At 45.8% G+C, this 13,221-nt stretch overlaps 1 protein-coding gene across 3 annotated transcripts in view; it reads left to right on the top strand.

Moving 5' to 3' along the window:
- ncam2a (neural cell adhesion molecule 2a) overlaps positions 1-13,221 on the top strand; it is a 1,336,232-nt gene that overhangs the window by 1,020,085 nt on the left and 302,926 nt on the right. For all 3 annotated transcript variants that reach the window (XM_080203386.1, XM_080203385.1, XM_080203387.1), the window contains exon 8: positions 9,685-9,830. In XM_080203386.1, the coding sequence (XP_080059512.1) occupies positions 9,685-9,830 (146 nt within the window). The remainder of the gene's footprint in view (positions 1-9,684; positions 9,831-13,221) is intronic.

Genomic DNA, 13,221 nt, shown 5'->3' with positions numbered 1-13,221 from the left:
CTTGCTCGTGATACTCGCATCCCCTGAATAAGCACAACAAAGAACAATCTGGGGAGGCAGTGGCGTAGTGGCACTGTCACTGGATTAGTAATCCAGAGACTGAGGAAATGCCCTGGAGACCTCAGCAATAGGTAGGTCCTTGAATCGTAGAATCCTACAGTGCAGAAGGAGGCCAATCGGCCCACTGGACCTGCACTTGACCACAATCCCATCCAGCCCCAATCCTCATGACCCCATGCATTTACTCTAGCTAGTCCCCCTGACACTAAGGGGCAATTTCCCATGGCCAATCCACCTAACCCACACATCTTTGGAGTGTGGGAGGAAACCTGAACACCCAGAGGAAACCCATGCGGACACAGGTAGAATGTGCAAACTCTGCACAGACGGTGACCCAAGCTGGGAATTGAACCCAGATCCCTGGCAGCGTGAATCAGCAGTGCTAACTACTGTGCCACCGCGCCACCATTCTTGATTGGTAAGGCGTTCAAAGGTTACAGGGAAACATATAAACAGATCAACTATTGAATGGGATAACAGGGGCAGGATTTTTAAAAATTTATTGACTGGATGTGAGCATTGCTGGATAGGCCAGCATTTGTTGCCCGTCTCTAATTGCCCTTGAACTGAGTGGTTGGCTTGAAGACAAGTTTGACTTGTGCCCATCAATGTTGGCGGAGACCCTGGGTAACAGGTATGCGAAGAGAGGTCATGTATTTAGGATAATTAAATCCTGACATGTATCTCTCTCTCGCCACTGTACAATCTCAAGAGGTTTGCTTTGATGTGTGTCGACACCTTTGCCTTTCAGTTAAATTACCTAAATTAAGTGAATTATTCAAAATTGGAGTGCATTAATAGTCTTAAGTCGTGACTGAGTTGGATAAAGAAACAAAAGTGGTATTCAAATTCTGAGACTATCAAAGAAAGCTTTTATCAATCTCTGCAGAAACACCTTCCTTTATCTTAGTTTTATATTGTGACAGTATAATTTTAACTCCATGATTGAATTGTAACAGATTCAGCTTAGAAGAAGCTAACTGCAGTGCTGATATTGCCAAGTCTTGTAATTATATTTTTATGCTGGTTTATTGAAGATAGGCATAAATTATAGCGACTTACACAATGTACCTCCCAAGGCACTTTACAGGGTCAGTGTCAGGTAAAACACTGAGTCACATAAGGACAGGGTGACCGGAGGTTTGGTCAAAGAGGAGATGGATGTTGTAGAGAGTAGTGGAGGGATTTAGAGAGGGAATTCCAGAGCGCTGTCTCTGGTCACACACAGTTGCTCATACTGTCTCCATGTGTAGAAAGAACTCAACACCATCAAATAATTTGTTTCATGGGCTGAACATGGTTGTTGTACCAGCCTACGTAACAGCAGTGAGTGAACCTCAAAGCAATTCAATGTAGGGGTGACGTTCTTGGATTATGTTAAGTGTACCTTAAGCTCAATTGAAGAGAGTAAGGAGGAGGCTTGTGTGGAGAACCCCCTTGACACAGAGTTGTTGAACCAAATGGACTATGTTTGACCATAAGATATAGGAGAGGAATTAGGCCATTCAGTCCATCAAGTCTGCTCTGCTATTCATGGGCTGGACATGGTTGACAAATTTCTCAACCCCATTCCCCCATCTTTTCCCCATAACCTTTGATCAGCTTACCAATCAAAAATCCACCTATCTCTGTCTTAAATATACTCAATGACCTGGCCTCCAGAACCTCTGTGGCAATGAATTCCAATGATTCAGCATCCTCTGGCTGAAGAAATTCCTCCTTCCCTTGCTTGTAATGGGTCATTCCTTTACTCTGAGACTGTGCCCTCAGATCCTAGTCTCTCCTACTAATGGAAACATCTTCCCCACGTCCACACTATTGAGGCCTTTTGATGTTCTGTCAGTGTCAATGAGAACCCCCCTCATCTATTAAGCTCCAATTCTGGGTTGTAAAATGTAATGCATTTTGAGCTGGAACGTCATAGAATGCAAGATTTTCTTTCAACCTGCTGCCCTGGATATGAGGCAACTGTAACTAGGGATGGCAGTTCCAGAACACACCATCACTAGGAATCTTGGATGATCTGCATGGTGGTACCATACTGTTCTGCAGGTTGATTTTCACCGTTTGAAGTTTCCTTTGATTTATGACACTTCTGTCCTTCTGAACTTGTGATTAAAGGAGGGCTGGATTTAATCATAAGGGCCTAAGTCCCTTAGGATCAAGGCAGCCGAAGGCATTGCCACCAATGGCAGAGTGATTAGAATCAAAAATAAGTAAGACCAAAGTTGGCGAAACACAGAGGGATTTACAGGTTGTAAAAATGGAGAAGGTTACAGAGATAGGGAAGGACGAGGTATCGGAGGTATTTGAAATGAGAATAAAAAAATTCAAGGTCAACTTCTGGCAAATAATTCAGAATTCTGTGAACCTAGGAAGGCACCTAAAGCCTATAAATTGCAGAGAACCGAGGGGCATTGTCACCGACAGCACAATGTTACAGACCAACAGAACCTTCATAAAAATAAGAAAAAGGAGTGAATCTGGCCCTTCAAGTCATCTCCGTCACAAAAAATGATTAATTCAGGGTTGGATTCCATTGTTTATTTGGACATAAGGTGTGGAACAGTGTAAGAGGAGAACAATACGAAGAGAAGGAGAAAGAGATACATGGATACATAAATACAAATACATGAATAGGGTGGGAATAGAGGGATATGGTCCTGGGAAGGGTAGGGGCTTTAATTCAGATAGGCATCGTCGACAGTGCAGGCTTGGGGGGCTGAAAGGCCTGTTCCTGTGCCTTAATTTTCTTTGTTCTTTGAGAGCGTGTAAAAGAGAGGACAGAGAGAAAAAAATGAGGGAGGATGGAGCAAGTCAAAAAAGGGGAAGGTGACTGAGAAAGAAAGAGAAGATGAAGAGAGAGAGAGAGATGACAGACATGGAAGAGACTTTGACGAGAGAAAGAAAAGGAGAATAAAGAAGGAAAGGACTGAAAGGAAAAAGATAGTATGGAGAGAGAAAAGGAAAGAGATAAAAAATAAAATACTGCAGATGCTGGAATCTGAAACAAAAATAGAAAATGCTGGAAAATCTCAGCAGGTCTGACAGCATCTGTGGGAGGAAAAAAGAGCCAATGTTTCGACTCCAGATGATCCTTCAGCAGAGCATGAAAGAGTATTTTTTTTTATTATTAGTGTCACAAAGTGGGTTTACATTAACACTGCAATGAAGTTACTGTGAAAATCCCCAAGTCAGCACACTCCGGTAACTGCCCGGGTTCACTGAGGGAAAATTTAGCATGGCCAACGCATCTAACCAGCACGTCTTTTGGACTGTAAAGTAAAAGTAAAGTGTATTTATTAATCACATAGACATACATTCACACTGTGGTGAAGTTACTGTGAAAATCCTAGTCGCCACATTCCGGTGCCTGTTTGGGTACACTGAGGGAGAATTTAGCACGGCCAATGTACATAACCAGCATGTCTTTCGGACTGTGGGAGGAAACCGGAGCACCTGGAGGAAACCCACGCAGACACGAGGAGGATGTACAAGCTCCGCACAGGCAGTGACCCAAGCCGGAAATTGAACACAGGCTCCTGATGCCGTGAGGCATATACGCTAACCACTGTGCCACCTACTGCCCCAGTGTGGGAGAAAGAGAGAGAGAGAGAGAGAGGGGTTGGGGGGAGGATGGGAGAAATCCACACACTCTGACAACCTTTCTCCCTCCATCTGACTAATTCCTCTATGTGTCAGAGATGGTTTCACTGTCACGTTGAGGATGAGACAGAATAATCTGCAGTTGGTTTCAAATGTCAGCAGTGCATCAGATTAGAATATCAGATTGAACTGTAACACTCTTTGACATTTCTTGTGCAAATGAAATTTTCTGAAGTTCTGAAGGGAGTTGCTGGTTCGCAAATGGATCCTTCCTTACCTCTTTCCCCTTTCGAGGCCCACCATATCTTGATATGACATGTTTATGTGTCTTGAATGGCTTATCACTGCATTCCCAATCTCCGATTATTATGGCTTAGTTTTTAAGCATTAAATCCATCCCTTGTTTGACTGTAAACTCCGAAAGTCAGAAGGGACATAAAGCAAAGGAAACTTCATGCAGTGAAAATCAACCACCAGCGTTCTATAGAAACATGGAGTGTGGGAGCAAGAGGAGGCCACACAGCCCTTCAAGGCTGCTCTGCCATTCAGTATGAATGGCTCATCATCCAACTCAGTAGCCTGATTGTAGAACCCCTACAGCAAAGAAGGAGGCCATTAGGTTAGTCGATTCTACACCAGCCACAATCTCACCCAGGCCCTATTCCTGTAACTCTCCCTATTTATCCTGCTAATCCCCCTGACACTAGGGTCAATTTACCATGGGCATTTCACCTAACCAGCACATTTTCGGACTGTGGGAGGAAACCAGAGCACCTGGAGGAAACCCACGCAGACACGGGGAGAATGTGCCGACTCCACACAGACAGTGACCCAAGCCGGGAATCGAACACAGCTCCCTGGCGCTGTGAGGCAGCAGCGCTAACCACTGTGCTGTCGCTCCACAGGAATATAGAAAATGTGGTACCACCTGTGCTGCAACAGTTAGGTTGATTGCAATCCCTGACAATGTGTGGACTGGAGTGTCCCACGGTGCTGGGTAAGACTGCTTGATATGCAGAGCAATGGTTAAAAGAAAATCTTGCGTTCGCTTTTACAGTAACAGAGACAAGCTGTTATCATCCTATTTGAAACAGTTAATGTTTCAGTAGAAATCCAAAAACCCACCGATTAACTGACAGAATTATGCCACACTTTTACATAAAAACAAACTTTATTTCATATAAAAAGAAGTAAGTGCTTCACACTCTAGGTTATAATGCCTTAAGCTGTGAAGAAGTTTTATTTTTATTACAGTCTCCTTCCCCCACCATCCCATTACAAGAACATTTTAAGTTCATTCACTTCTTCCAGCACCAACCCAAGGGTATGCCACAGCCCTCCAGAAGTCACTCTCATTTTCCCTCAGTCTTCTAGCTCGTCACTGATGCCTCAAATTTCATGGGGATCTTTTCATTAGTATTTGGCCCACTGGTCTCTGGTTTTCTTAAAATACCTCACAACTGTGATCTCTTCAGTTAAAGCATAAGCTTCAATGCTTTCCTGTTTAATGATTTAAACATCAGCAACAGTCTTCGTTCTGAATGGCCTGCTGTGCTCCCTCAGCTTTTGTACAACTGTTGGTATCAGCTCCCGGCCATGTCCATGACAGCATGGCAAACCTGAGATGTTCCAAACAGAAATGTAAACTTTTTTTTACCTTCAACACAACTCTTTGATTCTGTGACTTATATGAACGACCACCAGGAGAAATCTTACCAAAAATGGCAGAGTGATTCTGGCGTAAAAGATAGATTGATTCCCATTGTTGGCACAGGTATATTTTTGAACCTAATCTTATGCCTCATGAGTAATAATTTTTACGCCCACGAGAATCATGCTGCTCCTCTGGTGTGTTCCCTCGGATTTACCTGCCTCGCAACAGCTTAACTACTCCAAGCACAGGGGAAATCCATATAAACATTTCCCCAGCACTTGTTCCACAATGACTGCAGGAGATGGCAGCCAAGATGCCAACATTGTGCTTTTTGGTGGGGGCACTCACCAGGATGCTGGACGGAGTGGAGCAGAGGCAGGGACACACTGTACCCCTACTCTAAGAGGCAGCCTTCCAAAACGGTCACTACCCTCAACTGGAATACACTGACAGCTCTGGTCAATGCAAGGACACTGCAGAAGAGGACCAGGCAGCAGTGTCAGAAGAAGAGGAATGATCTTCGCTCAGCCAGGGTAAGTGAATCGCCACCCAGTCTCCCATTGGACCCCCTCACACCCACGATCCTTTCTCTCACTCAGTCAGCTTGGCCACACCGGGGACCTGGTACCCCCCCTCCCTCCAGCAATCACCATGTTCTCCAATAGCTGCCATGCTCCTCACACTCCAGCTCCCACCCAAGCTTCAGGCCTGCCACACCTCAACACCATCTTCAGTGTCAACACACTTCCACCTACACGCTTGCTCTCTGTGTCATTGCAGGACAAACTCAACCACATCAAGTGTGAGTGGGCACAGCCAGCTGGAGTCATGCCCAAACTCTGCATCCTCACAAGTTTTGAGGACAGAGCCCCTGAGTTGGCTGGGCAGGGGGAAGATCGTGCCTGTGCTGCTGGTCAAACGGAGAAACATGAGAATCCTCCACACAGCTGCTATTCCTCAAGTCTTGAGTATTCAATGCTCCCTCTGTTTCCCCTGCAAAGCCTAGATGCCCATCTTCCTTCTCTTACAGGCCGACCAGCGGAACAGACCGGACCATCCTTGTGCCTTTTGGACCCACCAAACTCCTGCAGCTCAGAGGGTATCATTGAAGAGGCATTACAGCTATCACCTGCACCCAGCACTAGTGCAAATACCCACACTTTTGTGGATTCACAAAGTAGGCAGGCTCCTGGGTCACTCACTGGCGAGCACCTCATAGCTGAAGATCCACACAGCAGGTGGAGGCAGGGACATCCCAGGGGATTGGCACTCAGAGAGATGCTGGCACCCAGGACTCTGCTTAGTCTCTTGCCAGCGGTGTGCCCCTGGGCCCAGTTGTCCCACAGCTGCTGGAGCTGCAAAGGCAGAGTCGCAAGCATCAGGAAGGGGTGACGGCAGCCCTTCTCACACGGGAAGGCTGAATGGAGGAGTCGCATCGCCTTCTACCCGAGGAGATGGCGCTGGCACTGTAGCGCACCGATGCCAACACTGCGAGGGTGGTGTCTGCAGTGGAGACCTTGGTGCAGGACATGCACTCCATGGCTGAAGATGTCCACACTATGATGCAGGACTTTAATTGCATGGTGCAGGCACTGGTGGGGAATCTACACATGACAGTGCTGGGGGATGGTGGTGCTTCTGGGTCTCACTCCAGTCTCCATCCCATGTAGGAGCATGGAGAGGCAGCCCATCTGACACCCACCCCCTCCCTGTGAGCGACACACCTCCCGCCCCTGACACCGAGGAGGGAAGCAGTCAAACATGCTGCCCAAAGGCTGCCTGGATCCTCAAAGTCTCGACCTCCCCTCAGTAGGCGCCTGCCAAGGTCATCTCAGGCAAAAGGGTGTGAAAGTCAGCAGGCCGCCTCAACCTCAGCGGGGGATACACCGAGACGCAGTGTGAGGGTCAGGAAGATTAAGAAACCAAAGGCAATCCATCACGCAAACCAGCCTCCCATCCATTGACTCCATCTACACTTCCTGCTGCCTTGGAAAAGCAGCCAGCATAATTAAGGACCCCCACAAACCCCGGGCATTCTCTCTTCCACCTTCTTCCACCGGGAAAAGGATACAAAAATCTGAGGTCACGTACCAACCGACTCAAGAACAGCTTCTTCCCTGTTGCTGTCAGACTTTCGAACAGACCTACCTCGCACTAAGCTGATCTTTCTCGACACGCTAGCCTAGATTCTGAACCCTTTCCTTCTCTATGAACGGTATGCTTTGCCTGTGTAGCGCGTAAGAAACAATACTTTTCACTGTATGTTGATACATGTGACAATATTAAATCAAATCAAAAGCAATTTGTGGGCATGGGTGAATTTAAGTGCTTGTGTAGATAGGTCACAATTTTGTATTGAATGTTTGGCATTGAATTTCACTTGGATTGAAACCACATTGCAGTCACCTGCCGCCCCCCCCCTCCCCCCCCCCGATCCCCCTACCCCCACCCCCACCCCCAACCCACCACCACCCCAGATGGAGAGTGCAGGCATAAAATCACCCCCATTATTTTTAATGGAGTTTCTCCAGAATTTCAGTCCTAATAAAGAAACTCTTTTGCCGACCAAGCTCTTTTCATTTGTGAATGACACACACACGTTCAATCTTTTACTGAGGTAAAATCTTACCACAAGTTTGACAATACGCCATCCATTGATTAACCATCCTCATGGTCAACTTTGACCTTGTTGCATAGACACAGGTTACCTTTTCAGTATAATAAACCCAGCTTGTCTGAGCTTTGTATTTATATTAGACATGTGTTTATCCATTTCTCAATCAGCTGCCCCTATTTACATATCTTAAGTACTAAAATGAAAGTTGTTTTGTGGGGTGGGATTTTCCAGGGCCAGTTGTCACCGGGATTGTCTGATCCCATGGAAAATCAATGGACATTTGGCTGGAATCTCCCTCATGCATCCTGTCCCTACTGTGCTGGGAAGCCTCGGCCTTGATTTCCTCAGATCCATAGAACTATAGGAAAGTTACAGCAAAGAAGGAGATCATTTGGCCCATCTTGTCACTGCCAGCCCAAAGACACCAAGGTGCCCATTCTAATCTCACATTTCTGCATCCGGCCCAGAGCCCTGTAGCTCTGACCAGGCCTGATTGATCTATGTCGTTGTTTATGCTTTACGTACCTCCTCCCACTCTATTTCATCTGAGCTTATCAGCGCCTACCAAATATAAAAGGTAAAGTTACCATCGTCCTCAATGATCATATGCTGGTTTGTGGTGATGTTAATTTGAGGATCACCACACCTCAGGCGAGGTGCAATGTTGAGAAGGCGGGACCTTCATGAGTAACCTTAGTCAGTATGGGAACTGAACACTCCTGTTGGTGTCACTCAGATTCACGACCCAGCCATCTAGCTAATTGAGCTAAACCAAATATACATCCCAAACTGACACACACATTGTATCTTTGTGACTTACTGATTCCTGTTATGCGAGCAAGTTCAAGAGCCACTTTAGCCAACTGTTCAAGGCCTGTTCAAAACAAATCCTTTGGACAATGGTTGATGGTGTTAAGGGAGTTTTCTACGTGGTAAGAATATAGAAACCCCAAGCCAAAATGTTCTTCCATTTGCTGCTTTTTCACCCCACTGTGCAGAAGGAGGCCATTTGGTCCATCGAGTCTGCACCAACATCAGTCCCACCCAGGCCCCATCCCTGTAACTTATTTACACTACAAACCCCTCTAACTTACACAGCCTGAGACACTAAGGGGCAGTTTAGTATGGCTAATCCACCTAACCTGCACATCTTTGGACTGTGGAAGGAAATCGGGGCACTCAGAGGAAACCCAGGCAAACAGAGGGAGAACGTACAAACTCCACGCAGACAGTGACCCAAACCAGGAATTGAACCCATGTCCCTAGAGCTGTGAGGTAGCAGTGCTAATAAACTGTGCCACCATGCTGCCCAGATATCCCATTATATGAGGAGTGAATGTGACCAGAGAAAGCATTTTGCCTTCCCAAATTCATGTAAACAATTCCATAGCACTTATTCATCGAGTCATAGAGGTTTACAGCATGGAAACAGGCTCTTCAGCCCAACTTGTCCATGCCGGCCAGTTTTCCCCACTAAACTAGTCCCAGTTGCCTGCATTGGGCCATATCCCTTGATGCCTATCTTACCCATGTAACTATCTAAATGCTTTGTAAAAGACAAAATTGTACCCGCCTCTACTACTGCCTCTGGCAGCTCATTCCAGATACTCATTTAAAAATTGTAACCTTACCCACTTTTTATCCCTTTACCATTCAGGACAATGAGCATTAGGTAATGGTGGCACATACTATACTGCACTGGAGGGTGCAAAAGAGCTAATTGTACCTTATTCCTATCTGTTTCCAGTCCCGCCACACATAACTCTGCTGAAGAATGAGACTGCAACAGAGAATGGTCGGGTGGTAATCACCTGTGCTGCTGATGGGGACCCTATCCCTGCCATCTTCTGGAGTAGGGTTGGCAATGGAAGCAGTTTTTTGGAAGAAGAGAAGGTAAGAAGGTTGTCATCGATCAATGATGTGGAAGGGATGAAACAATTGTCCTCTTTACCCCCAACACCTTTCTGAGTCAAGAAATCTAACTCCAAAGCATTGCTACTGCCAGCTTAACAAAGGATCGTAACTCAAAGAATGAACAGCTCCAACCATCTCTGGATTGTGTACTTGACCTGGACATTAGTGTGGGCATGCCCCCACGTGCTGGAAACATGTAGATTTTTACAAATTTTTTCACTGGATGTGGGCATTGTTGGCAAGGCTGGCATTTGTTTCCTATCCCTATTTGACCATGGGTTCAGTGACTTGTTAGGCCATTACCAAGGGGCAGTTAAGAGCCAACCACATCATGTGGAGTCACATTAGACCAGACAAAGATGGCTGATTTCATTCCCTAATGGGCCTTAGGGAACCAGATGCTTTTTTTTAAAAGACAATCCAAGGTTGTTGAGAGGTGTTCTTAACTTCAGATTTATTAATGGAATTTAAATACCATCAACAGCCATGATAGGGTTTGAACCCATGTCTCCCAGAGCCTGGGCTGTGGGATTACTTGCCCAATGACATTACCACTAGGCCACCACCTCTCCTTTAGATCAGAGGCCAAACAGACTCTGATGCTGACTTAATCCACAATCTGCCATTAACCAGCTTAATCATGAACATGAGTTCATCGGGATGGCCCTAGCCCTAGCCTCACCAACACAAAAAGGTCAACGATGCAACTTCCAGCTGCTTTTGACTTATTTTTCTTGGTTAGTTGAAGTACTAAGTTGCGCTGTCAGAGGTATAACAAATATATGACCATTTTCCCAGGTTGGAAGAGTTAGTTACCAGGGAGCATAGGTTTAAAGTGCGAGGGGTAAAGTTTAACAGAGATGTACGAGGCAGGGTTTTTTACACAGAGGTTGGTGGGTGCCTGGAATCTGCTGCCGGGGGAAGTAGTGGAAGCAGGTACGATAATGACTTTTAAAGGGTGTCTTAACAAAAACGTGAATAGGATGGGAATAGAGGGATATGGTCCATGGAAGGGTAGGGGGTTTTAGTTCAGTCGGGGCAGCATGGTCGGTGCAGGCTTGGAGGGATGGAGGCCTGTTCCTGTGCTGGAATTTTCTTTGTTCTTTGTGTGCAAACAAGGAGCAGGCATAGGCCATTCAGCCCCTCGAGCCTGTTAAATAAGATCGTGGCTGATCTGATAGTAGCCTCAAATCTATGCTAATTTATTGCATTTTCAAGGAAGGGATGTTGGACACTGAGAAAGAAGTCAGAGCTTTTGATCGATATACCAAGGGAAAGCCTGTTTCAGTCAGAATCAAGTCCTTCCGGGGCTGCAGAATGATGTGGAAACTGAGAAAAGGTAGCAGAGAGAGGAAGCAGGGCAGAAGAGGAAGGTTCGCACTAGTAGCTCACCCTATCACATTGTTATAATGATATGATATCTAGGGCTTATTTACTGTATGAGACACAAGGAACCGACCACTTATTAAGGATGGTACATACAAGCTGTGGGTTCATTTGTTAGGAGAACAGTAGTACATCAGTATAAAGCTTGAGACACCAAGGTTTATGGTTACTGATCAGTCACCGTGCTTGTTATCAAGCTTCAATGGAACTTTGCATCTGCAAATCACAGACTTAATTCTTCTAATGTAGGTATTTTCATAGAATCTGCCCATCGAGTCTGCACCGACAACAATCCCATCCAGGCCCTACCCCCATAACCCCATGCACTTATCCGAGCTAGTCCCCCTGACATTAAGGGACAATTTAGCACGGCCAATCCACCAAAACCTACACATCTTTGGACTGTGGGAGGAAACCAGAGCACCCGGGGGAAACCCACACAGACACGGGGAGAGCGTGCAAACTCCACACAGACAGTGACCCAAGCCGAGAATCGAACCCTGATCTATGATGCTGTGAAGCAGCAGTGCTAACCACTGTGCCACCTTGCTACCCCATACTTGTACACTACTGACAGGATACTAGATGGCCATTCTTATTGTTTGAATAGGTCTGTTTGGATCAGTGTCTGGCTCTTTGTCGCTCTATCAACTTTTGCTCTAGTGCACTGTCTTTCAATTTTTTTTTCAGCAAACCATTTTTACCAAACGGCCATTGCTTGCCATTCATGTAACATCGGATGTGTAATGAAGTACAATCTTTCCACTTTCTACTAACATTATACAATATGTTAACCTTCCAGGGAGAAGTGTTTCAGATCCATTTTCCAATTTATTAATGATGTGGGGATGCCCGCTTTGGATTGGGGTGGGCACAGTAAGAAGTCTCACAACACCAGGTTAAAGTCCAACAGGTTTATTTGGAATCAGGAGCTTTCAGAACTCCTTCATCAGGTGAGTGGCCTTGAGGTGAGTACGACTCAGCTGATGAAGGAGAAGTGCTCCAACAGCTCATGATTCCAAATAAACCTGTTGGACTGAAAAGTTGGAAGTTTATTTATTAGTCGCAAGTAAGGTTTACATTAACACAACAATGAAGTTACTGTGAAATTCCCCTAGTCGCCACACCCCGGAGCCTGTTTGGATCATTGCACCTAACCAGCACGTCTTTCAGACTGTGGGAGGAAACTGGAGCACCCGGAGGAAACCCAGGCAGACACGGGGAGAACATGCAAACCCCAAACAGACAGTGACCCAAGCCGGGCATCAAACCTGAGGCCCTGGCACTGTGAAGCAGCAGTGCTAACCACTGCGCCATGGTGCCACCCATTTAACCTGATTAAATTTAACACTTTAACATGCCCATTTGACACTTTAACATGGTGTTGTGAGACTACTTATTGTGCCCAATTTATTTGGACCACGTTCTGAACCAGAGGAAATTGGTGTCAGCATTTTGCAAATTCCTCCCGTCAGTAACATAGATACAAAATAGATGTCCAAAATCAGGTTAAACACTCAGTTACCGAGCACCAGCCTGCCAGAGAAAATTGGCAGCCGTTTATTTATGAAAGATTTATTGTTTAAGATGCACCTTTGGAATGCAGAGCTCACCAGATCAACATGCTGCTTTTAGGTGGAAACGTAATAGGGCAGTAACCAATTATCTCTGCCTGTTACCATCCCATCAATAAACCTCCCCGGGAGGTGGGATGTGTCACATCAATGACTACATTTTGCTGCATCCATTGAAGTCTGTGGTTGATGGGGGACAGTTTAGATCAGAGTTGGGGGGCAGTTTAGATCAGAGTTAAGGAGCAACTTCTTTACTCAAAGGGTGGTGAATCTCTAGAATTCTCTGCCCGTTGAAGTGGCGGAGGCTACCTCTCTAAATATATTTAAGTCACGGGTAGATAGGTTTCTGATAGACAAGGGAATTAAGGGTTATGGGGAGAAAGCAGGAAAGTGGAACTGATCCACTTCAG

The sequence above is a fragment of the Carcharhinus amblyrhynchos genome, chromosome 15, assembly GCF_965287045.1.
Source record: "Carcharhinus amblyrhynchos chromosome 15, sCarAmb.v2.hapA, whole genome shotgun sequence".
In the NCBI taxonomy this organism is placed as follows: domain Eukaryota; kingdom Metazoa; phylum Chordata; class Chondrichthyes; order Carcharhiniformes; family Carcharhinidae; genus Carcharhinus; species Carcharhinus amblyrhynchos.
The sequence above is the reverse complement of the archived record's forward strand: the minus strand, read 5'-3'. Positions and strand labels throughout refer to the sequence as shown.